Source organism: Salarias fasciatus, chromosome 5 (genome assembly GCF_902148845.1).
Source record: "Salarias fasciatus chromosome 5, fSalaFa1.1, whole genome shotgun sequence".
In the NCBI taxonomy this organism is placed as follows: domain Eukaryota; kingdom Metazoa; phylum Chordata; class Actinopteri; order Blenniiformes; family Blenniidae; genus Salarias; species Salarias fasciatus.
In genome coordinates this window covers 21,918,320-21,942,761 of record NC_043749.1, presented here as the reverse complement: position 1 = coordinate 21,942,761, position 24,442 = coordinate 21,918,320, and the positions used below count along the sequence as shown (strand labels likewise).

Below are 24,442 nucleotides of genomic sequence, written 5' to 3'. Positions count from 1 at the left end.
AAATCAACAGCATGGTATTGCTATTATTGGACTCGAAAACTTCTTGGCCCCAACATGCTTCTCTTGTCTGTTTTTGAGAATGTCTCTTTTTAAAAGTAGTCTTTTATACCTTCTTTTTTTTTTTTGTGCAGTCATTGTTGCAGACCCACCTGGTTAGCGAAAGCATGTGGAGGTGAAAGTGGCCTCCACACAACAATGAGCACTGTTGACTGTTGTGTTTTTTTCTCAGCAGTGTTTGGAATAGTTTTGAAGCTGGGAGCAATGGGGAGGATAATAAGCTGCTCTATAGTCCATTGTGAATTATTCAGGAACCAGCCATGCTTGTCAGAATCCGGCTTCTTGTTTGTTGTCTGTAGGCCTGACTATCAGATGACCAAACGGCGCCCATGTCAGCGTGGACACGTGACACACCCTCTGTATACGTCCCCATGTGATGCGTCTCTATAATGCTCCGCAAAGCGTTGTTAAAATAAACACTGTTTTGTTGTTGACCGCAGCCTCGCTCTAGGTTATTATCAGCAATACAAATGACAGCCTGGCGGCATCAACTGAGTGGCACGGCTCCCGAGTGACAAAAATGCATGTCTGGGTCTGAGCGTAGTGTATGAAATGATTAGCATTGTCAAGTTTCTCTGTCGGGAATCCTCCTTGTGCATGTGTTTTCATTCTTCAGGGGATGATTTGTATGGGTCTGTGTGTTTATGGCGCCATGCCACTGCCATTCAACTGTCTGATCACAATCTTCAGCCTCACTTTGGAGAGTGCAATTTAAGCATCTGTGCTGGCACAGAGAAGGACCTTTGATTCAGCGGCATGGCTGTGCAAACAGATGTATCCTGGTTATTAAGCATTTGATGAATGTCACCTATCACGACTCCCCCACCCTTTTTTTTCTCTCTCTCTTTTTTTTGAAATTCTGCGAAGCTCCTGGAACTTTTGACATGTTGTAATTGGAGGGGTGTTGTTATTTTCAGCAGCTTTTAAACTAATTGCGGTCTGAATCAGCCCAGTTTATCTAAAACCAAACACATAACTTCCTCAGTATGACCAATGATGATGGTTTATTCCGAACTTATCAAACATGGTTCACAGATGTTGGATAGTCATGGGACAAGGGCGGGTGACTGAACAAACTGAATAGCCAATATTGATCTTTGGGATATTTACATATGATGTGTATAGTCATTGAAACAGCATCCGACTTGCCACAAGGTGGTGCTCGAGAAGTGCTCCGCCTCTACGAAGGCAGGGATGCAAATAGTAACTGGAGAGCTATACCTTACACTCGATCCTTCGGGCCAAGAGGCACAGTCATCAGATCACAGCGGCTCTTTTACAATGAAAACTAGACAGTGGCTGTCACCTGAGGAGCAGTGAAAACGCCATTCAGCGGGATCAGTCAAGCAGCCGTGGCCGCCATCACCATGCCCATGCAGAGCTCGTGGGAGGTCCAGTTCGACATGCAGCTGCTGCTGAAGCTCAGCGTGTCTGTTGCTGTCGTGTTGCTGGGCACTCTGGCCTTCAAATTTTACAACTCCAGGAATGTGAGGAAAGTTCGTCTCCCTGTCAAGGATGACAAAGAGCCTGAAAATGCAACCTGCCAAACTGCAAGACGACACTACGGCGGAGCTCGCCGCAGCAGGGCAGGAGCGATGAGGGTGAGCAATCCGGGGACCTGACGTCTCACGCCATCGAGGAAACATCGGGGAAGGAGAAAAAGAGTGGCACTGCTGGAATATCACATCATGGACCCAACTGCAGGAAGGATGAGGAGATGCTCTCTGACCAGAGTCAGGTGCATCCTGCACCAGTAATATTTCATTGGGATCTACTTTGAACTTTCCTCATCCAACAGAGAGTGGGTGGCCAGTACAACGGGGCGCGCTCCCCTTGCTTTTTTGCAGAAGCTGGAGGGCAGTGTGGGTGTGGGCAGGAGTTAAGGCAGGACTTGGAGCGCCTGGGGGCCTACTCCAGCTTCCTTTCCAAGGCAGAGATCAAAGTGGAGGATGCCAATGTAGTGCTGGAAGGAACAGGAGATAGATTGTGCGCGGAAAGATATATGACTAATACGTTGAGTCTTCTTCTCAGTCTGTTACGGACTCCAACTCTACGCTCGGTCAGTTGAGAGAACCCTGAGTCCCAGCCAGTAGAGTTTGGAAGCCGGATCGTAACGCTCTCCCTGAGTCGCCTTCGTCTTTAAGCCCCATCATATGCGTGATTGGTTTTCCCACAAAGCACTACTGAGGAGGCCTCCTCACAAAGAAGTCCCGACCTGAGGCCCCCTGCGAGGCCCGTACTCCTACGCAAGGAGAGTTATCTGTCTGCAGCAGAGGAGTCTGAGCTTCCATTCCCTTTTTGACTTCAAGAGCCTTAAATCCAATGACTCACTCTGTGGTTTCATCTGGCAATGACTGTGTTCGCCCTGTGATCGGTCCCTCCCCAGAGAGCAAAGGCCCAAATGTGAAAGATGGAGTTGATCTAGACACTGTTGCAGGGGCTCCGTTTTTACATCTGCCGGCACAATGCTCAATAGCACAGATTTGGAAGTCTTGAAGAGTAACTTGATCTGGGTAACTGTTTAGGAGCCACTGTGCCTGGCCAAGAGGCAAGGCCACACATCTGCACAGCAAGCGGCGCTGTCTGTCATGTCAGACAACTACCTGCAGGTGCTCAGGGATCCAAACCTTTACGGACGCTTGATGGCTGGCGAGCGGGAGGAAATCCGAAAGCAGAGAATGGGGGCAGGAGGTTCGTCATGGTTGCGACATGTGACCCCTCAAGACTGGATGAGCAACACGGTAGCGGCAGACAGCAAACAGCAGCGCAGAAGCGGGTGTCCAGTGCCGTGTACTATTATGATGACTACAAAGATGCCTGGCTACACTCTGCCTGATCCCACAGGAGGTCATCTCTAAAGCCTGTGCATGTGCACAATGGATAACTATTATTTGTGGCAGTAGGCTGCCAGGGCTCTGACAGAGAAATGACACCCTCAAAGCGAGTGTGTTTTGCTACAATCCTTTGACATCCATTTGAAAGAGATCAGTCCTATGAATGAGGCCCAGACCCCGCTGCAAAACTGGCAGCACTGGAGGGCTACATCTACGCCATTGGAGGGGAGTGCCTCTCCTCAGTGGAGCGCTATGACCCTCGACTGGACAGATGGACGTTTGTGGCTCCACTGCCTAATGACCACATTTGCTGTGGCACACCACGTCTCGGTGTGTAACGGAGAGCTTTTTTGTTTCCGGGGGGAGTCTCAGGTATATCTTACTGCGCTACAACCCGAAGACTGACACCTGGAGGTCAAGTCTCCTCGTAGGCGGCAAAGACAGAACCGCGGGACATGGTGGCTGTGGGGAGGTTTCTGTATAGGTTTGACGTTAACCCACTGCTGGGGGTCACTGTGTACCGCTACCATACTGTGGCAAAGCTGTGGTATGAGTGCAGCTGCAGACGGTTTGTGCGGTGCCCTGCCTTCCCAGTGTGTCCCATGGACGGCACAATATACTGCGTCAGCCGCCAGTTCACCATGAGGTTCGTGGCTGATGAGATCTCCCCGGCATTCACAGACGAGGATTTGAGTGTCCTTTCTGCAGCCAGAGGTGTCATTTTTCCCTTCGTCCTGTCACTACCTGATAAGACGCTTCGGCAAACAAGTGTGTAGCAAAAATTCAGTTTTCTACTGAGTTCATATTAGGACTGAATGAAACACCCACATGGGTGTGCTTAACCCACCCTTCCTTCTCAAAGCAAACTGTGCTGTCATTTATTTGATGTGTCTTAAAGATTTCTTGAATTGATAACACGCTATGTATTGCTTTTTTTCATTTGTTTTCTTATGTCTTGTCCCTGGCAGCAGATGAATATATGAGACTCTTAATGGTCGTCAAAGTACTGTTTACTCTAGATTTACACGGGATGTGCTGCCATGTAAATTGTCTGATTCTTTGATTTGCCACTCCTTCCTGGCCTTATGTTTGTTTTATGTCATTCACAGATGCTTAACCTCTTTACTGTAACTCATAAAAGTACAGGAGTAAATGAGTTCGTTCAGGTCTAACACATAGAGGGTTGGGCGATATAGTGACAATCCATCACTGTGCTCCTTTGTGTAGGGCACAGATATAACTTACACAGTGGCTTGCATACAATGTAATTATCAGAAGTTGCTCTTTAAATATGACAGGATGCAAATGAGTGTGTCATGCAGTACAAATAGTTGAGCTTCTGAAACATTTGCTACTTCGTTTGAAACTCTGACTTGCAATGCGTTTTTCACTTGTTTTTGGTGGTCAGAAGGACATGTTTGTATTTTATATTTCTATAACTACTGAGTGAACTATGTGATCATTGTTTCATGAATGTGCTTACTGTGTCATGACAATTTTATCATTGTTTGTCATTCTGCATTTAGTGACTTAACAGTGTACACAAGAACATTCGCAGTTTATTTTTGGAAATTATAATTATATTGAAAATGTGTATAAAAAGAGATGAAAATATGAAACCCCTAATCGTTTTCTCATTTACAACCAGTTTGTCACCGTACAGACAGTGGAGCAAGAGAACTTGAAAGGCACGGGGCATGACATGCTGCTATAGCACCACCATGTGGCGCACCAGGCACACTCTCCAGTGCTCCGGGTAAAACATGCTGTGCAGTCGAATTTCCACAACAGAGGCATCATGTGATGCACAAGCATCTGAACACAGGGGTGGCTAACAGGGCTTAGAGCAGAGCTGCACTGAAAGGCAACAGGTAGGCGGTGAAAAAGCGGGGCAGATGCAGACTCATGACCATCAAACATAAATGTCTTTGATTCTTCCTAATTAAACACTTTGATTCCCAGTAATTAAACACCTAATGGGATGGGAGTTGGACATGTCCCTTCAGATGTTGCCCAGGATGAAATGTGGTTTCTGCTACGCCACACAGCCTGGGTCAGTTGTTCGTTTATTTGTTCTTCTCATATTCTGAGGAGTCGTTATGTTGTGTAATAGCTTGTTCTGACTTTCAGATATGAAGAGTGGAGAGAGAGAGAGAGAGAAAAAAAAAGAATTTGCATGCAATTATCCTCTTTGAAGGGTGAACATAATTTATAGCCCCTTCATCTTCCCTTTGCACTCACACTCTCACAAATACTCAAAACACTGAGACCAGTCACCACACACACACACACACACAGTAAACCTCACACCAACATGAGAATCCTCCTTTATTTTCTTTAATTCCGTTTGATTTCCCAAATGGTCTGTTCAGTTCAAAGTTGTTACTCTACCAACTAATGGAAAGAAATAAGTCAGAGCTGTAATAATTTTAAATTAACAATCAGCCTGTGAAGCAATTCAAGAGTCACAGTTTTGTCTCCAGGCGTGTTTCGACGGAGGAAACAGACAATGATCTGGGACTTGTAAGAGCAAGCGCTGTCTCAGATGCAGGTCCTTGTTGCTATGATTGGGTGCATGGAGGTGGCTGGAGAGCGCGCGTGAAGCCCTGGCAGAGCGGGCCTGGCAGAAGGCACTAAGTGGGTGCCTCTGGTATGCTGACCTGTACACAGTCAGAGGCTGGAGGTGAGACTGCTGTTTTTTGAAATGGTGATTTGTGGGCTGCAGAGGGCCAGACCTGGTTGGAGGTGCTGTGAAAAAGAAGAGAGTTAACAGCCGTGTTAGTGCGGCCATCAATTACACTCCTGACTGATCTGGAACAATAAAAGACATCTGAGTGCCGCCGCCCTTTTAATTGTTCATGTGTGCAACTGCTGATGTTCATGCAAAATTGAATGCACTTCAGTATGTTTACTACATTTATGCTGACTGCTGTGAACTAGACAATTCCTCTAAATGAATCCAGGACTGGATGCAATGTAAAAATGTTTTTAGATGCCGGAGTTTTAGATGCCCATTATCAATCAAATTCACTCTCATCTTCAGAAATATATGTGGGAAAATGGTGAAAATGAACAAAAACAACTGTGGAAAACATAACCAATTATGAAATGATGGATGCCAGTATCCCTTCCAGTTATAATTGGTTAATACAAAGTTCCATTTCTGAAGTATAATTTATGTATATTTGCTGGGATTGGGAATTTGGCATTTCGCACTGTGCTCTTACCAGATATTGGCCGGTCAACCCTCTCAGGCTGCCCTCTCAAGTTGTCTGCATGCCAGGGCTGCAGAGTGGGCAAAGCGTCAGTGTTCCTGTGCCCGTAGCTTTCTTCATACTGCGTGACCAAATAATGTGAGGCCGGTGGGCCAGAGTGGGCAAACAGCATCTTGGATGGAAGCCCCTGCGTAACAATACACAGAAGGGTTGGCATCGCCGGCGTACAGTGGGCTTCACTCGATTAAGTTATAGAGGGCGTGACCTATTCTTTTTCAATAGTCTTCAAAAGGGGCACTGTGTGACAGCAGCAAATTGCTCTAACTAGCCTTTAAATACCCAGCAGATCTGGCGATTTTACACGTTTCTCATGAATGCTGAGTCTGACAGGAAACTTGCTTTCACGGAGAGTTTTATCACAGGCCTTTATCCCTGCCATCAATATTATGCAGAAGTGGCCACAATCTAGATAAGGAAGCCTGACTCGCAGGGTTGTGACAGGCATTCAATTGGCATTAATGCCGTGAATGAGCAGTTAAAGGCTGACCTCAGCTCTCAGCAGGGCAGATCTTCTCGCAGAGGCGTCTGGCTTGAAGTCCCAGGGGCCGGTAGTCTACACGATTGGTGCTGTTGGCTATCTCTGGCTCCCGAGTAAACTGTGTCGGATGGAATAAACAGACATCGCGAAGAGGAGTGAGGAAAGAGGGCTATACAGGGACTTGAGCAATGAGCCCGGCACAGGGATCAGCAAAGCTCACACTTCAGCATCGATCCACACCGTTGTACAGTATTCCTCAAGTCATTTCTCCTCTCAAATCCTGAACCAGCAGCCTGTGGCTGAACCTCACGTCAATGCAATTAGTCTCCGGCTCCAGCCTCTCCCACCAGGAGGCTGTGCTGATGTAGCTGAACGGAGGCCGCCTAATCACTTTGCTATAGATTTGACTACCAACTGAGGTCCTACAAAACCTCTGGCAGCCTGCCACTGTTATGGCATCGGGGTTTGGATGCAGCATGAAAAGACACTCATTGTCTGTGTTCACATGTTCAAATGAAGTTATACATTCAAGGCAGAAACTCTCATTTGAATACAGACAGTATTCCATATTAGGCCCTAACCTGCAGTTTTTCTTATATTTTGTTGCTGGTCTCCTTATTGATATCTATATATGTGCATATGAATATAAATTTGTATACAAACACACTTCTGGTGTTGTTTTTGAGTCACACGGTGGTTTACAAGAGGAAAAAAAGTTGAAAATTGCTTACCTGGAGTCTTTGTTCAGCCCAGTTTCCTAACAGCACTTTGTTTGCATACTTCTGCTCTATCCTCCATCCCGTCTGGGCCCATTTGTCCTGAGTCACAGCTTTCCTCATACCTTACCTGCTGTCAGGCAAACTTAGCCGGGGATATCTGAAACCTCGTTAGAACTGGGGAGTCAGTCAGTCAGACAGGGAGTATGGAGGAGCATTCACCTGACCCCGTATCGGCAGAGTCAGGGGGGGAAACGGAGCCTGCTGCTATGGATACTGCAAACACCGAACGAGGAGGCAGGCAGAGTCCTCTTCAAGCTCAAAGGAGGTGTCTGACATCTTTACCAAAAAGAAATATTTGGCTGAAGGCCAATGGCACAAATCATGGGGGAGGGAATTCATCTGCTTCCTTCCTCCTGCTTAAGGTCGAGGAATGACAGTTGCTTTTTGGCATTACTCACTAGTGTTGACCTCAGCTCGGAGGGAAGCATGTTTTGCCTCCCGCTTTATCATTTCTTTACTTTTTTTTAAAAAATATTGATTAAATTGTTTGAGTTGAAGTTAAAATTTTCTCAATTTACTCCAACTGGAATAGCAGAAAGCCGCCACCTCTGACCCTGGTTCTGCAAAGGTTGTTTCCTTTTAAAAGGGAGTTTTTCCTTTTACAGGCTTTCTCTGTAAAAGTGCCTATAGAAATGACTGTGTTGTGTTTTTTGCTTTATAAATACAGGTGAATTGAATAATTATGTATATTTTCAAAACTAAATGTGATGTAGATGTAGAGTAGTCAATATAAATAATAACATTTTATTTTTAACTGCTTATCAGCACACGTTTGTAAATTTTCAATGGAACCCAGTAGCCCATGACAATTAGATTTTATAATACATTCAAAAAAAACTATTTAGGTGAGACTAAATGATGCTTGGCAATTACAGACAGATCCTTCTAGAGGAGGGCAGGACGCCGCTTCCCTGTATATCTGGATCTATAATAACCGCAGTGTTTTAACTGACAAGTTTCCTGTAGCATGCAATATCTGACTAATGCCAACTGTAAATAGCGACACTGTGTTGAATCACCATGTATCTGGGTGGTTCAGTCTGTGACTCTAACCACCGCTCAGTGCAGTGGAGAGTTGAATGAAGAACTAACTATTCCCAATAAAAAACTAAAACATGCAGAGAGATGCTGCCAAGGTGTTTTACAGTGTGGTTTTCACTCCCAGGTTTAACTTGGGAGATCTGTTAAACCTTGTAAAACCCCAGACTTTTGCCCATGAACGTGCTCCATGCTGTGTAAAGAAAGCCTCAGACTTTGTGTGTTCAGGTTACGCCTCATTTCTGGAATAAGACTTGATCTTCTTTTTTTGAGTTTTGACTTCCTTATGCATAAAGTTAATGAAGAAACCTGGAGGAAAGATTGTTTATTAAAATGTAAAACAAGATGGAAACGCATAACAGTCCATGTTAACGTCAACCTGCCCTGCAGATGGAGAGGTCAGCCAGCTCTGATCGGAAAAACTCCATCATGCCAGGAAATCTCACCAACACAGGTGACTCATTTTTTTTTTCAAGACCAACAGTCATTTCCTTGACGAATTCCATCATCGCTCAGCATGCTCATTGTTCACACTCACAGATGAAGATGAAGGTGGAATGATTGCATTATCTGACGGTCCAGGCTTCAGATCAGCTTTGGTTGAGCGACACACTTCTGGATGTTCACAGAAACCTTCAAGTGAGCCACTTGGGATAAAGTAGAAAGGGTAAAGCCATTCCTCCTGAGCCTGGCCTGAGCTCAGTGGAGACATGGTTCCCTTCCAGAACTTCTTGGCACCTGGAAGTGTCTCCGTCGAGGTCCTGCAGGAAGCAGAATGCCACGCGGCCAGGAAACAATATGGGCGCAGCATGATTTAGCCTGTACGAGGGCAGGTTGAAATCCGCCATCTGCAGGACTGGGTGGACGAGGACCTGAGAGGCAAAGGGATGGCAGATGTCCGTTCTCGCTCCTCCGCCAGCCTTTTGCACGGTGCGGCTGCCAGGTTAGCCTCAGTGCTGTGCCCTCCGACTGCCCCTCTGAGAATCCACGCCGAACTCCGTCTCAGCTACGGGCGAGAAGCGACTGATTCGCATTCATCCAACAAGACAGGGTTCCTACATTCTGGAAGCCAATCGATACCTGAGAAAGGTGAAAGAGAGGACAGAAAAACCATGTATTGAAATGCACCTTTTTTTAGACAATAGAGTTATTGGATAGAGGTGTGAATAGTGGAAAAATGTGGAGATCACAGTGGTGTCAGATTCCTTGGCAGTGTGCCGACAGACTTCATCGACAGAATCTGTTCAGGATTAGGTGGACACACACGGTTGACAGAAGATATTAGATCTTGTAACCATTGATCGCAGGCAGAATACAGAAGTCTCTATCTTTGATGATATAATTTTCTAAACTCAGACACTGCATTCACAGATTTGGGTTCAGTTTTGGCTGCTTTGCATGCAGAAACTCAACTTTAATCGGAGCAAGTGGCAGAGCTTTGTCTCAGTGGTTAGCGATAAAAATGAATTCCTCTCCAGGCCAGAACCGGGAGGTTCTGTGTGGATTTTGCATGTTCTTCCTGTGGCTGTGTGGGTTTTCTCTTGGTGCACTGCATTCCCAAAACATCCATCTCACATAAACTGATGACTCTAAGTTTTTTGTAACTATATTTTCTTTTCTAAGGTTTTATTTTGTAACTTTGTTAAGGTGGGATTCATAGCCCATTCATCGCCCCTTCCATGTATAGCATTGGATACATTTTAGATAATAACACACAGTGAAGCTGATGTAGTCCAGATCTCATGATTCACATGATCCAACTGACCAGGAAAACCTTAATTCTTCACGTGTTGATTCGAAAAAGTAGCTAATGTGAGCACAGGATCGACACATTTCCCTATTTGTTTTAGCTCACGTTTATAGACCCAGATATATACTTGGAGAAATTTAATCAGTGAATTTGTGTGTTAATGCCAGCGATTTATTTATTATTATCTGAATAAATTATACCAGGACTCTCCAGAGTCTCCTCTTCCCGAGTCCTCAGAAACCGTTCAAAAACTTGCATATTCAAATTTTTTTGTATTTACCACAACTAGAACAGTAAGAATTGTTTCTAAATGAGTCCAAATGGAGGCACTGAGGCAGTGAATAAAAGCTGGCCTGATGACTAATGTGGTAGAATTCAACCCTGGAAGGACGGAAACTACAATCTTACCACAAATGGAAGAAAATGTTAAGAATGAGAAGATGTTCTTGATAAGGAAAGTCACAGTGAAGGTTATTCTGTCTAGAAAACCGTATTTACTATGACAACATCAAAGACGGGGAACACATGGCTGTATTTCTTTGCACCTTTGTTCGATGTGATTTCTTATCTAAAAATTTCTCTGATCTCAGCTTTATCAGGTGCTGGAGGGCAACAGAAGGACAGCCATACACAGCTTAAAGGAGCAGAGCTTTTTCAACCCCTCACACTTCTCTCTAGTCCAAGTTATCAGTGTACAACAAAAAGTCTAACAGATACAGTTGTACAAACAAAAACTTAAAATAGCACTTCCTGAGAGACTGACGCTCAGAACAGTCGCCACGCCAGCAAACAAGTCATGAACCATGTGCAGCTTCCCACCTTTTGCAGCCCCAAGAGGAATGTCTGAATCCATCAGCTCGGCGTACACAAGTCCAATTACCGGAGGAGGAAGGCTGCAACAAGAGCAGCAAAGCCAATTATTAAAATTGCAATGCCAATGCTCATGGTGATACCGGGCCTTTCTGTTGAAGGTAAGTCATTAAGAGTAAATGTTTTATCTACCTGCCTTCAGCCTCTTTTCCATCCTCCCACATCAGCATTCTGACCTTGGATTCACTTAATGGCATTGTTAGCAGCCTGTTGCTATGAAAAAATAATTATTATTTTTTCAACATATTCCATGGTTGTTTAGACTAATTAATAGGCTGGGTTTTTGTTTTTTGATGTTGCTCTGCCTTGGAATATTGCACCAAATATTGTATGCCAGTGGTGTGGCTTTTCAACTCATGGTTCTCTTTTGGTTTCCTTCCAGTCCTCGATAATATTTCTCTGGAAGAAAATGTAGCTCATAACAAAGAGCGTTACAGAGCCTCGTTTTCATTTTCTGTTATTCAGGAGAAGAAAGGATTCATATGCTGCAAGAACTCAATGAAAATACCCTTATCTGAACTTTCACTGCTGATCTGTAGATGGCAGTGATAGCATGAGTATAAATAAACAGCTCTTTCCAAACTCTACTTACATTTCTGTATTATGTGTGCAAAACCTAAACTCCATTCACTCTGGAACAAAAACTATTGTGATGCTATTTGTAAATCTGCTCAGTTGTATTTCGTTTCCCTGTAGCTGCAAATTCCTTGGTAATAGCTCAAAATGTATCTTGACTTTGGGTTCAGATTTTGTAAATCCATATAAGAAAAAAAAAATCCAAAATGAAGACAGCATCTGGAGTCATGTTGTCTTGGAGTTCTTAGCAGCCCCCGAGAGCCTCTCTGCCTCCTCTAAGTAGCTGAGCCCAGTACAAAGCAACCATTGTGAGGCTGCTCTTTAAACCCATCCCAGTTGCTGAAAAAGCCCTGCATTCAGCCGTACCCAGTAAAAATCACAGTGCCAGGGCCAAACATCACAGACTGGAATCTTGTCTGAGGCTCATGAATTCATAGGATTTGTTTTGGAGGTATTAAAGCGGCGTTCTGCCGTCATCCTGCCAAGCTTTTGGGACCAGACTGACCTATTTCCCAAACCGCTCTGTCACACAGAGATATAACCTGCTTCAAAATCACTGCCATTGCAATAAATTGAGTTCAAACCCTCTAATGGCTTCACAGTTGGAGGGCACAACCTAGAGAGGGATAGTGAAAGATTAAGGTACAATTGGATGAAAAAAAAAATCAGGTTTTCCATGTTGAAAATATAGACACCATAATTTATCTTTGAAACGACTGATGAAAAAATTCACTCATCACTCATCACCAGCTTTTGACATAGCAAATGACCTTAAACTGGTTTTACATTTCTAATGTCTGCCTGCTTGTCAGCATATGAGAAAGTGTGATGAGTTGTGATGATCAAGTTTGGCATGTCACAGTAAGAAATAAAGCCTAATTTCACAATAAGAGAGCAAAGCAAAATACACATAAATTATTGCACTTTTTAGAAAACAGGTTGTTTTGCTATCCATATATCCATATCTCTGTCTATGGAAAAATTGTCCGTTCATCAAAGTTTGGATTGGACTGGATGTGTAAGTATGAGCCACGAGCTATACGTCTCTGTTCAGTTTTACTTCAATTTTCTTGCTTTTTATAGTGTTTTTACATCTATGAAGCACTGGAAACTGTACTAACCTGCATAAAAGATGTCAGATGATAAAACAATCACTTTTTTTTCCAACTTGGCAAAATACTTCAAAACTGTCTGTGTTGTTTAGCAATATTTGTATTTATTGTGAGTCATTTTATGACTGTGATTGCAACATCCTTGTTATTCTGCGTGTTATGCAATGGGGTTAAATGTGGGTCAGCAGAAATATGAGGTTAAACATTCAACAACACCGGGCACCCACCTGGGACACAGCGGGTCCGACCACTGAGCCGGTGAGAGGGGGGTGAACCACAGGTTGAGAACCACCGCTGTAGAGACACACGCGGGGGGGGTGGAGGTGGGGGGAGAGGCGAACACTCCACCAGTCAGGGCAGACGGGCAGTGGAGCAAAAAGATTCATCCCCACTTAACATGTCAATCAGGATTAATGCCCTGCCAAACCTCCCCTTTAGGTTGATCCAGGTCCTCCTGGACTCAGGCGCTAATATATATAAGGCACGAGCAGCGGGAGCGGCGGCAGCACGAGACGAGCAGCTCGGCAGAGACGCGGCGCGCGCGGAGCGGAGTGGAGTCTGGACTTTCCACCACTCGATCGCAGCCTGACAGCAGAAATGAGCGATCACTCACTGCTTTCCAGAGCCTGACGGACTGAGATGTCAGAGCTGCTCGGAGTCATATAGCTCGCGCCTGAGTTCGGATTACTTTCCTCATGCAACCTTCCCTGGAGCTGCAGATCACGCTGTTTGCATGCGGATAAAAAAAAAAAAACTTGCAAGGAGTCCAGAAGTAGTTGTCTCTACACTTTTTTTTTTTTTAATCTGGAGGAGGACATCAGTTGTGCAACGTGAAACTTGCAGCCTGAGACATTGTATCTGTCGGCTTTCCGAGATGGAGCTGAAGAGTGTGTGTCGCATGCTTCTTTTCCCCGTGCAGATACTGTATTATGTGCTGAGAGCAACTTTTCAGTCCCTGCTGCCGAGCAGGAGGAAGGACCTGAGCAGGGAGGTGGTGTTGATCACCGGCGGAGGACGAGGCATCGGCAGACACCTGGCCGCGGAGTTTGCCAAGCAGGGAGCCAGGAAGGTAATCGCACTACTTGTTGCACACTTTGATCTCTCTGCTCAGCTGACAGTGGAAAGGAGGGTTTCTTTGGGGGTGCATGTGCACGCTGGTAGCTGCTGTAAAGCATAGTTTGTGTAAAAAAAAAAACCCCCAGCAATTTAGAGATTGGATCCTCCACCACCCTCCTCCTCCTCTTCCCTCTACTACATCAGGTAGCCTGTCCAGTCCTGTCTCTAGGTCCCAGGTGTATTGTAGTTTCCACTCTTCTATGAAAGCAGAGATCATGACCTCTGAGCAGCCTAGTTGGTCCTGTGAGGATGGAAACTGTGCCCTCAATCTTGTTTCAAGTGTTGCACAACAGCTTGGGTCAAGCAGAGGCCAGGTCTGGCCAGCATTTATGGCGGATTGATATGATTATGTGTCGTGCTGAGCTGACATTCATTCAGCCAGGCCTGGGGTACTTTTCCTGGATTATGTGACTTGAAGAAAGTGTTTTATCCCAATAATTACTCTGTGATGAAAGCACTGACTTAACTGTAAGGGGGTGGATGGGAGATGTGCAAAGACCTGCTGAATACATTTTAATGCCATTCACCTCATAACAATCATACTATTACCCTATTAGGGTTTTTTATTTTCTTTAATGCATTTTGTGTGCGGTCTTTGTGCTGCTGTAAAATCTGCCAGCATATCACAAAATAACAAAAGCCTCCATCGTGCCTTTAATAGAAGCCAGAGCAGGTTCTGTTTTCAAGCATGGCATGCCAGCTTGGGATGTCTTTTATGGGTGCATGCAAAACAAAAGGAGTTGAGGAGGAACACTGATAATTTCAACCCATTACAGTTGTTAAGCTGCTAATTTGAGTCCTCTGATGTAAATGATGCCGATGCTCTGCCATCATTGCTTTAATCGAGTAAATGCTCCATCATGTTGTCTTTATATTGCAGATTTTGAAATCCAGGCAATTTGTAGGTTTGTTTATTAATGTCAGCTACACACAACTTGGAATAATCCAATAAATGTCTTATTTCAAGAGAACGTCACCTCACACTTCCCACAATGCCCCACCCCCCCACCCCCCCCCAACAAGTCACTGCCACTTGGAGGTAAATGCTCCGCTGACCACAGGGACGATTTATCATCATCTCCGTGCAGAACCTGGAACTGTGCTTTATCTTCCAATCCAGTAGCTGAACATTACACTGCCGGGCGGCCGATGAGTCGCTGGTGTCCTTTAGCAGTAACGCATTAATGCAGAGTGGCTCTGTTTTTGATGGCCTCAGATGGGAGTCGTCATTACACATGGAAGAAATGCTGGTAATTCCAGCCCACACCGAGCTGCCCAGCTGAAAGCTGCGGGTTGTAATTATCTGCCCATGTGTGACGCGGGTGCCACATCTCAGATGCTTTCTTAAGGCGTATTTTTAGCAGCTTGAAAACATTTGCTAAAAGCTGAGCGAAACAGTAACTGCCTCCTTCTGTCTTTCACCGCCATCTCCTTGGGGGAATAAGCAAGAAGAAACCGGTGGGTTTTAAAAGCTTTGCTTTGCAGCTGCAACAAAGGATGTCACCACGCTTTTCAGCACCCCATTGTGTGGCATTATCAAGGTGTGAAGGGTTTGAAAACAACACCTGTGGTAATGTGGGTGACAATTACTCCCTGCCTAAAGAGATGCTAAAAAGAAATGGGACGGTAATTATGAATAGGGCTAACCTCTGTGAACTTGTGCTCACCCCAGTCGGAGCCCCCGTGTGACTGGCAGCCGGAAGATCCTTTTTCTTCTGCTCAGGCTTCAGTGTTTTCGTGATGTGAGGAAGACTAACTTTAGTGCTGATGAAAGAATTCACTGGGATGAAACAAGTAAAGATGCACAAGGGAGGCCAGGGTTTGTTCTTTCTTCTCCTTTTAGCAAAGGAACTGCCAAAGTAAAGCCTCGAAACTGTAACCCAGACCGAGCCATTTCTTTAAAGAAGCCTCCAATCGCTGTATTCGTGTGATTTCTGAAGAGTATAAATAGTTAATGAATTCCAACATCATTTTTCTTCAGAGATCCTTTCAGCGCATGGAAAGCAACAACTGGACAACAAACCATTTACAGGAAAACACAACATCTTTCATGAGCTTGTTAGCAATACATAAAAACATCTCCCCCACGGAAGATGAGCCAAATCAATTCATTGACAACAGGTCTGGGTGGGTGTGCTTGTGTTGCGCTGGAGGCGGGAAGCACACCACTCCCAGCTGGGTATTGCCCTGCAACTGACCTTGCTGTCTCCGCAGTAATTAGACAGCGGCAGGCGACTGCCTCCTGAACTCCTGCTGCCCCCTCTGTGTGCCGCCTCTCTTCTGGCCCGTACAATGGGTGTGAAAAGGAGGTTCATACCCACCCATACATTCAGCCCTGGGAGATAGAGTATCACTGTAATTCAGCTGGAGCTACTGGGGGATACAGAGCTGTACACCTCAGCCTGTGGCAGCTGCATAGTCTATCTGAAGGTCTTGCAACATCAATTTGTTGATTAGAAAACTTTTACTTACAGCCAGTGTTGACTTAAAGTCTTTTTAGGCATGCCGAGTTTGAACAATCACTGGATTATCACTGATGGCGAATAGGGCTCATGCAAGGTCAATTAGAAACTGTTTTCTTACAGTTTCTCTCCAGATACCAATTTGGCCAAAGTGTGTTTGCTCTGAGGGTTCTTTGTGTTGTGACGGGTGATAAACCTAATGAATTAAATAACATTTAACCGGGAGAGCACAGTTTAAGTGCGGACTTTTAATGAGAACTGTCAGCTTTGTTTGTCTGGCTCAAATCCTATTAAAAGCTTTCAGTTTTATCAGGACCTGTCTGCCTTCACTGATTACTCAAATGGGCTTGCAAATGAAGCAAACAGAAAACTCAATCAAAAGCAACTCGAGCTCGGACCGTTTACAGAGGGAGGCAGGCCCCTGATTGCTCCAGATCTGATAAAGAAATACATTCTAACAATCTGTATATTTAGCACCTGTCAAGTCAAAGAGTTGGAAATCTAAACTCAACAAATCAACAGAAGTCTGTTCTGCTGCCTGATTGGAAATGGTTTTTATGGATGTATAATCATGTTGAACAGTTAAAGTGGCGGGGTGAACTTTGAGCTGAAAGACTGGCACAGTGACTTTGTGCCTACACACACACATACACACAAACAGCCTTTGACTCTCAGATACACAAGATCACTTTCCAGAGGACTTTATGCTCAAATATTAACCTTGGTCACGGGCGACTGGCCAAATCCCACACTGGCGTCCTCAGCACTTCACACACACACTGTTTTCAGACTCCCTGACCAGAAATGACAGGGCTCATCTGCCCAACAGGCCGTGTAATCTCTTTGAGAATTTGTGTTTGAGAGATGAGGAGGGCTCACCTCCTGATTTCATTACCTTTCCCTGACCCCAAAGACTGACAGATCTAATTGCCCAATCACTAGTCCCCCCCCCGAAACACCTCCATCCAAGCCCATGTTCCCTGCTCAAATGACCAGTATTCATTTAGTCTTTGGGTGGATGAAGAGACAATTCATTTGCACAGCAACCCCCGAGCCTTTAATCTTGCTCAAAAACTATTTGTTGGAGTGAAAATGGCCTCTCTGTTCTCGGAATGAAAAGAGCGATGCTGCTCAAAGATTTCTTCAGTTCCACCAGGTCTTATTGCCAGAAAATTTGTGCAACACGGGGAAGGTTTTGTTGATGGCCGACTGCCTTGAAAACAACACTTTTCTCCTGCTTATTAGACATAATTCATTTGATTTTCTTCGGCTCAGTTTAATGAGGAACACGTTTGTTTTGCTCTGACCTTTAAAAACCTGATCCCTTGCTATAGGTGATTCTGTGGGGCAGAACAGAAAAGTGCCTCAAGGAGACAGCCGAAGAAATCTCCCTCTCTGGAACCGAGTGCCATTACTTCCTATGCGACGTGGCCAATCGGGAGGAAGTTTACAAGCAAGCCAAGGTGGTGAGAGAAAAGGTATGCCAGTTTAATATTTATAAAGGTAACCCTGCCTGCACATGGATAGATTTACACACGGTGAAACACATCGCAAAGTATTTCACGGGATGTCTTTCCGTCTCGTCCTTATGCATATGCGCTCTGAGCTGCTCCGTCTTCCATCTGGCGTATAGATTACATTTCATCTGAAATATCTGAGCTTGAGTAGGGAATACTGCTGACAGCTCTGGTGCAGCACAACTATATCAACTCAGGAAAGCAGACGGAAAATACTGGAGATCTCTGACAATGGTGGGGTTTTTTTTTTTTTTTTATGTGCTTCTTATTCTCAGGTGGGAGATGTTACGATATTAGTGAACAACGCAGCGGTCGTTCATGGTAAAAGTCTGATGGACAGCGACGACGACGCCCTCCTGAAATCCCAACATATCAACACCATGGGACAGTTCTGGGTAAGAAGCTCACCATTCCTGCAGATTACCTATATTTTCATCATATTTAGATGATAGCATGGCAGGATGTGCAGTAGGCGCCCCAGACTTGTCAATCATTACAGCTATTATGGCAGGTTAAGTGGGGTATTTCCAAAATGCCTCTCAGCCACAGAAACATCAGAAGGGCTTTGAAACTCATTGCATTCTTTTTTTTTTTTATTTTGTGTGGAGATCAAAAGACTGTCGTATGCAGACAGAAATGCAATTATCAACTAAATGGAAATGTAATCTTTGGTTACACAGGGGTTTTCCTTGTCTGTTTTTTTTTTACTTTGCCGAATACATTTCACTTCGTATTTCCACACCTTTCCTCCACCTCGTCTTTTTTTTTTTTTCCCCTCTCCCTCATTGTTCCCGTTTTTCGTCTCATCTTAGACAACAAAAGCCTTCCTGCCTCGAATGCTGGAGCTTCAACACGGCCACGTCGTCTGCATTAATTCCATCCTGTCCCAGTCGCCCATCCCCGGGGCCATAGACTACTGCACCTCCAAGGCCTCGTCGCTGGCGTTCATGGAGAGCCTGACGCTGGGCCTGCTGGACTGCCCCGGCGTCAGCTGCACCACCGTGCTGCCATTCCACACCAACACAGAGATGTTCCAGGGCATGAGAGTCAGGTGAGAGGAGAGTTTGTTCTCTTATTATAGTATTTATTGACAGGCAGAAATGTCAACAAATAAGCACATTGTGCATTTTCACTGCATCAGTCCAGCGGCTTTTCCAAATATTAGGAGATGACCAAACCTTGAGTTATTGAAACTCTGCAGAAACAATGTATTTCCTGTGCAGAGAAATGAAAATACTTTAGACGTTCCACACTTTAGTGAAATAGTTTTGGGACAAAACTTACAAATGACAGCCAGATCAAGCGAGCGGTGCGATTTCCAGTTGTCGTGTTCCTTATATGCAGCGTTTGACTTCAGAGAAACTGAAAGCCTGAGGTAAATAAAACCTGTAGTCTTGCTTTTCCACTGTGGCAGAATGATTTCCAGCGTGTCTCACGGCTACTTTCCTTCCTGTGCAGGTTTCCTCAGCTCTTTCCACCCCTCAAACCGGAGGTAGTTGCTCAGAGGACCGTGGAAGCAGTCAGATCTAACAGGGCCTTCCTCTACCTGCCCTGGACGATGCACGCTCTGGTCATTCTCAAAAGGTAAAATCTCTCCTTGAACATCTGCAGTTGTTTTGTCTCATTTGAATTTGCTGTCATCTTTACAACCTATCACTGTTTCTTCTGGAATGTGCAGCTTCATGCCACAGGTCGCGCTTGAAGAAATCCACAAGTTCTCTGGGAGTTATACCTGCATGAACACGTTCAAAGGGAGGACATGAGGCCGGATTGTGCACCGTATGAGAGCAAGCTGGACAGCTCAGGTGTGATGAAGGGAGAACGGACCTAAAGACGTCTGAACGTGACGAGGCCCTGTAATACCGTGGACACAAATACTTAGGGGACATGCAAGGGTGTTGCTTCTGCAGCTAGAATGAATTGATGAACTGTACGATACATTCTGCTCGTGTGTGTGTGTGTGTGTGTGTGTTTGTGTGTGTACGTGCGCGCGTGGATTTGTGTGTAGTATTGAGGACTGAACGCCACTCTCACTCTGAACAGAAGCCATGCATAGGTCTGTACTAGTAGTTATTCCGGAAGTTTGTTGTGAACTCATTTTAGTTTGTTTTTACAGTTTTTTTTTTTTTGTTTTTTTTTTAATTCTCTTTTTAAAGTGTCTTTAAATCAAAACAAGATAATAAAGTGGAGTTTTAGAATTGCACTGTCTCCCTTTGTGGATGATATAAATAGAGAGGGTGCACGCTGGGGAGGCGCACGCTGTTTTGATGTCTGGGTTTCGGCTCCCATGGCAGTGTGTGATAATACCTTTTGATTTATTCCAAGCATGACATCAACCACTGTGACAGACAATGTTGTCTCAACATAAAACACACTCTCGGGGGCATGTGGGGCATTCTCCTGCTTGTGCTGTGCCGTCACAATACGGCGCAGGGGGATCGCGTAATTTCCAATAAACATAATGAACTCAAAACAAACCAGCGGGCCTCCATCCTCACGTGTTCAGTGTGGTTAAAACCACAGTCTGCCAACGTGTGCAGGCAGAGACGTGGGGCTTTTTGCACCCAGTCGACATTTTCAGTCCTTCATGTTTGCGGAAAAGGTATTTTCTTAGGAGCACTGCATATTGAACTTGATCCTTTTTTTTTTTTTTAGCTTGGCTTCAAGTTAAGTTTAAGATTCCTGCAACTTATTATCTCATCAGTGCATCTCTGTGTGCACAGGGATAGCATGCAAACTCCAGACAGAAAAACCCCGGTGACGTGAAAGTGCTAACCACTATTTCACTGTGCACAACCCTAAAATGCTCATCATGGAGGGTAAATGAGCGAGATCTAGTCTCTTTTGCTTAATTACATTAATTTGAGCAGCAGCAGTGAGCTTTGAAAATGACAATAGATGCAATTTGTCATTGTCAGAGTCCCACAACTGCCTTATGATTATTTCAAAGCTACAAAAGAAAAGATTTCCAAAAGAGAGGCACGCTTGCAAATTGAATTACCAGGAACTCACGGGTGCCTTTCTTTGAACTACAATGAAACAAATGTCTGTGTAACCTGGAAATTTGCAACAAGCTGCTCCATTAACATCAAAGTAGCAGATAAGCACCTTTTACATGGGGAGATCTTTGAGTTCATCTTCTGTGAGGCCTGCATCAGCGAGGAGCAAATTCTCACCAGTGTATTAAAGAAATGCTTTGACATTTTGGGAAATGTTCCGATTAGCTTCCTTGCTCAGAGTCAGAAGAGAATATCAATACCATTCTCTTTACTCGGAGTGGTATTGATCTTCCCATCCAGCTCTTGGCAACATACCCTGAAATGAGCATAATGCATTCCTAAAAATGTTTAACTTTGCCTTTAACAGCAGAAGCATCAGGAGCAAATCAGCCCTCTGAACCCTCGGCGTCTTGGAGGAGATGCATCGAAAATGTGTCATTTCTGTGTTGAAATGCTTTTCTTTTCTATCCAATCAAGTAAAATGTCAGACATGTTGGCTGAGGTTATACCAAAGTGTTAAGCAATAAGACAAATGTCATTTTGTTGATATGTCTTTTAACCAGTCAGGGTTTTTTTTTTTTTAAGAATGAGTTTCTAACAGAACAATAAAATTTAGTTTATACTGCTCCACCAAAAAAAACAGGGTCATTAAGTATCATAAGTGGTAATAAAGTAAATAAGGTTAAGAAAGTGGTTTTATCCCTTTTCAAATCACAGATGGAAGACAGTATATTTGATCTTGTTAATGGTTAATGAGATGAGGCCCAGATCTGACCTCGGTGAGGTTTAGCAGCCCAAACGCAGGGAAGCAGTTAAAATGAAAGTACTCCACTCAGCTGCACTCTTCTTAACCTCAATTAGAGGCTGTGTTGGGCTTCCCTTAAAGAGTAAATCTCCTGAGGAGTCTGAGCGGTTCATGTATGAATCAGGGGGAAAAAAAAACTCAATCAACATTTGAGACTGGAGCGCAAGAGGAAAAACAGTCTTGGTATTAACCCTTTAACAACATGGATTCATTTTGTTTTCAGCTTAAAGCTCAATTTCATTTTTTTTTTAATAACGTTTTAATTAGAACCTAGTTTGCCTTGGCTTTTGAATTTTCCAGATATTTTGAGCGATGAAGTAGTTATGGTCATGATGCCAAATATTGTGAGCAGTGACTGAAAGCGATTTAACAGTAACTGTCATTGAAATCCTGTTATTTCAAACTCCATATTTACATATTTTGTCTCAATTGTAAAGCCTTAATATACATATTTATATTTACAGAAATATTTTTTTAATAGCTTCTGTCCCAAAATGAGCATTTTTATAATGATTAATGACTATTATGATATTCTTTTTATACAAACACATAGTTTTGTGCTGATGTGTGGATCGGGCTCTTTGTGGTTGCTTACTCAGCTCCTCTGATTGCCCCCCGTGAGACCATAACTAATACACCATATTTAGATCAGAGCAAAGAGCAATGTTCAGTGGAAATGCAACAGAGCAAAAGTCTGCACTTACTCATTGATGGGGTTTTTTTTTTTTCTTTTCTTTTCCACTGCAGTGAGGTTAATAATGAAGCCAGTGTTCCTAATACAGAACAGAATATGTGCTGCGCTGCCATACATACAGAGTCTCTGATTTTTCTGGTTTTGAAACTCGCTGACACAGAAGGAGAGATGAGTTTAAAAAGTGGCTCTGTGGTTTTTTGGGATCTACAAAAAAAATCTCTCTCACACACACGCGCAAAGAATTTTCCCCTCGGTGCTTTGAGAGCAATACACAAAGTAATAAACGCATGAAGGGATATGGAGATCACAGATCCAGACTTGCAGGGAGAGACACCCCTTATCTGAGTCAAAGCAAGTCAAAGCAAGCTCGCACCACCAAACGCTCTGAGCCCTGAGAGTGGCTGTAAATGCTGGGACTGCTGCGGCCTTTGGCTGCCAGACGAGGCTCATAAACATTCATTTGAATCGCAGCGAACCATAAATGCCCTCCTGTGCACTCACGATAGGGCCGCACATTGTGATCAGTAGGTGACCCGCACTGGGCTGGGAGGGGGGTGGAGGGAGGGGACGGGCAGAACAGAGAGCGAACCCGAGCCTCCTTCAAGGGCCTGTTTCTCATTCTCTTTGTGAGCTGTTGCGAAAGCGGAGGGAGAAGAAGCATGTTGGGATGGAACTAGGTCGAGGAGGCATGTAGTGCACGTATGCTGGAGAAGGAGGGCTAAAATGGTCAGAAATCTCTCGGGGCAGGTTCAGTGCAAGGTTAGCCAAATACTGAATAAATCAAAGAGGAGCTTGGAAAGCCTTTTCCCTGCTGAAGGCGCAGAGCTCCAGGGTGACTGACCAAGCGCAGGTGGAAGCAAGAGGACTTAAGGTTCGGTCACATGGGAGGAAATGTGAGAATGTAGCAGTCCCGGCTGGAACCACATTCCCCGAACGATTCAGTTTTATTCACACTTGTAACATGGAGTTAAAAGATGTGCCAAGAATTTATTCCTAATGTTTTACTTGTCGGGCAAGTTTGTCCTTAATGTCTGTAAGTCATAACCTACTGCAGCATCGTTGTTGTCGAAACACAGGAAATTCCCCTCTCTATACACTAAAAGAGAGCAACAAGCCTGAAGGCATTTTCCTACATGCAGTCCCAACACTGGGGCTTGGAGAGTCAGCCTCCAATGATCCATCAAATATATTATAGGCGGCCGGATCTGGAGTCCGTTTGGCTTGTTGTGCAGTGATGCCGAACGCATGTAAAACCTCGGCCAGGACGGGATTCTGCACTTATTCACATCGCATCCACGTCAAGACTCTGAGTTTCCTGGCAGATGGTTCACTGAGACTTTGAAACTTGATATGTCTGCTGCTATGACAAATATCCCGTGTTTCCACAAACACATCAAGTGTGGGGTTTTTTTTGCTTCACATTACTTTTTCCTCTTGTTTTTTCATATATATGGAATTTGTATCGCACATGCCTGCTAACATTTATTTAGATGCAACCAGTGCTGACAATAATTAGATTGAAAAATCAAGTTCTACTTTAACACCAGTGACTAGTTTAATTTAAGAATTTACTAACAAAGCTACAGTTATTCAGGTTTCATGACTGATTGTTTAAATCATGCTTTAACCCTGCTACTCTGCTGCTCTTCCTGCTTTGTGCAAAAATCCATAATAAATGAAGAACCATACTTTTACGATCGCCAGCTGCTTTGCACTAATAAACTGAAAATAAGCGCTTATCAGATATGTACGCCGTGGACTATCACCCGTAATAAACCCCGCGAGTGTGTTTGTTTTGTAGACACGGCCCAAAGTCACAAACCGAACGAGCCGCGGAGCCAGAGGTAACAAGGCGGCGGTGGAGTTCGGCGCGATGTTATTTGTTACAGCACCTTATCCACTTTCTCTGAGCAGCGCTGTTCGCCCTCTCGCCAGCTCGTTGCCGGGTACATCCATCACGGAGTGTGTAGTATGATAAAAAGGCTCGGCCCTAACCCACAGCAAGGGGCCAGGCGTGACGCCTCAGTTGACCTGTCAAACTCCAAGAGTTATTATACACCGTGGTGTTAAAGGTTAAAGG

The 24,442-nt window shown here is 44.4% G+C and overlaps 3 protein-coding genes and 1 pseudogene across 3 annotated transcripts; 2 read left to right on the top strand and 2 right to left on the bottom strand.

Annotated features, from left to right (window-relative positions):
- Positions 1-1,424: 1,424 nt before the first annotated feature.
- On the top strand, positions 1,425-3,694 carry LOC115388148 (kelch domain-containing protein 7A-like; annotated as a pseudogene).
- Positions 3,695-4,599: 905 nt separating this feature from the next.
- LOC115388147 (uncharacterized protein C1orf158 homolog) lies at positions 4,600-7,483 on the bottom strand. The gene is given in 5 exon segments (XM_030091090.1): positions 4,600-4,706; positions 6,119-6,293; positions 6,654-6,699; positions 6,701-6,762; positions 7,376-7,483. Coding segments are annotated over 5 exon segments (498 nt in total).
- A 1,483-nt stretch (positions 7,484-8,966) lies between these two features.
- Positions 8,967-13,431, bottom strand: LOC115388146 (arylacetamide deacetylase-like 3). Its single transcript, XM_030091089.1, is given in 10 exon segments — positions 8,967-9,149; positions 9,151-9,339; positions 9,341-9,373; positions 9,375-9,435; positions 9,437-9,485; positions 9,488-9,544; positions 9,642-9,701; positions 10,959-11,104; positions 12,997-13,063; positions 13,383-13,431. Coding segments are annotated over 10 exon segments (894 nt in total).
- Positions 13,120-20,310, top strand: LOC115388940 (short-chain dehydrogenase/reductase 3-like). Its single transcript, XM_030092263.1, has 6 exons — positions 13,120-13,838; positions 17,682-17,825; positions 18,140-18,259; positions 18,677-18,915; positions 19,323-19,448; positions 19,543-20,310. Exons 1-6 carry the CDS (start codon positions 13,503-13,505, stop codon positions 19,625-19,627), a joined length of 1,050 nt encoding a protein of 349 aa, XP_029948123.1. The 5' UTR covers positions 13,120-13,502; the 3' UTR covers positions 19,628-20,310.
- Positions 20,311-24,442: the final 4,132 nt, after the last annotated feature.

What these genes read in the sequence shown, in the direction of transcription:
- LOC115388940 (XM_030092263.1), top strand. Translation starts at nt 13,503, where the DNA reads ATGCGGATAAAAAAAAAAAAACTTGCAAGGAGTCCAGAAGTAGTTGTC. An exon ending in CCAAGGTGGTGAGAGAAAAG is followed by an intron (nt 17,826 to 18,139) that starts GTATGCCAGTTT and finishes TCTTATTCTCAG; the next exon opens with GTGGGAGATGTTACGATATT. An exon ending in GCTCTGGTCATTCTCAAAAG is followed by an intron (nt 19,449 to 19,542) that starts GTAAAATCTCTC and finishes TGGAATGTGCAG; the next exon opens with CTTCATGCCACAGGTCGCGC.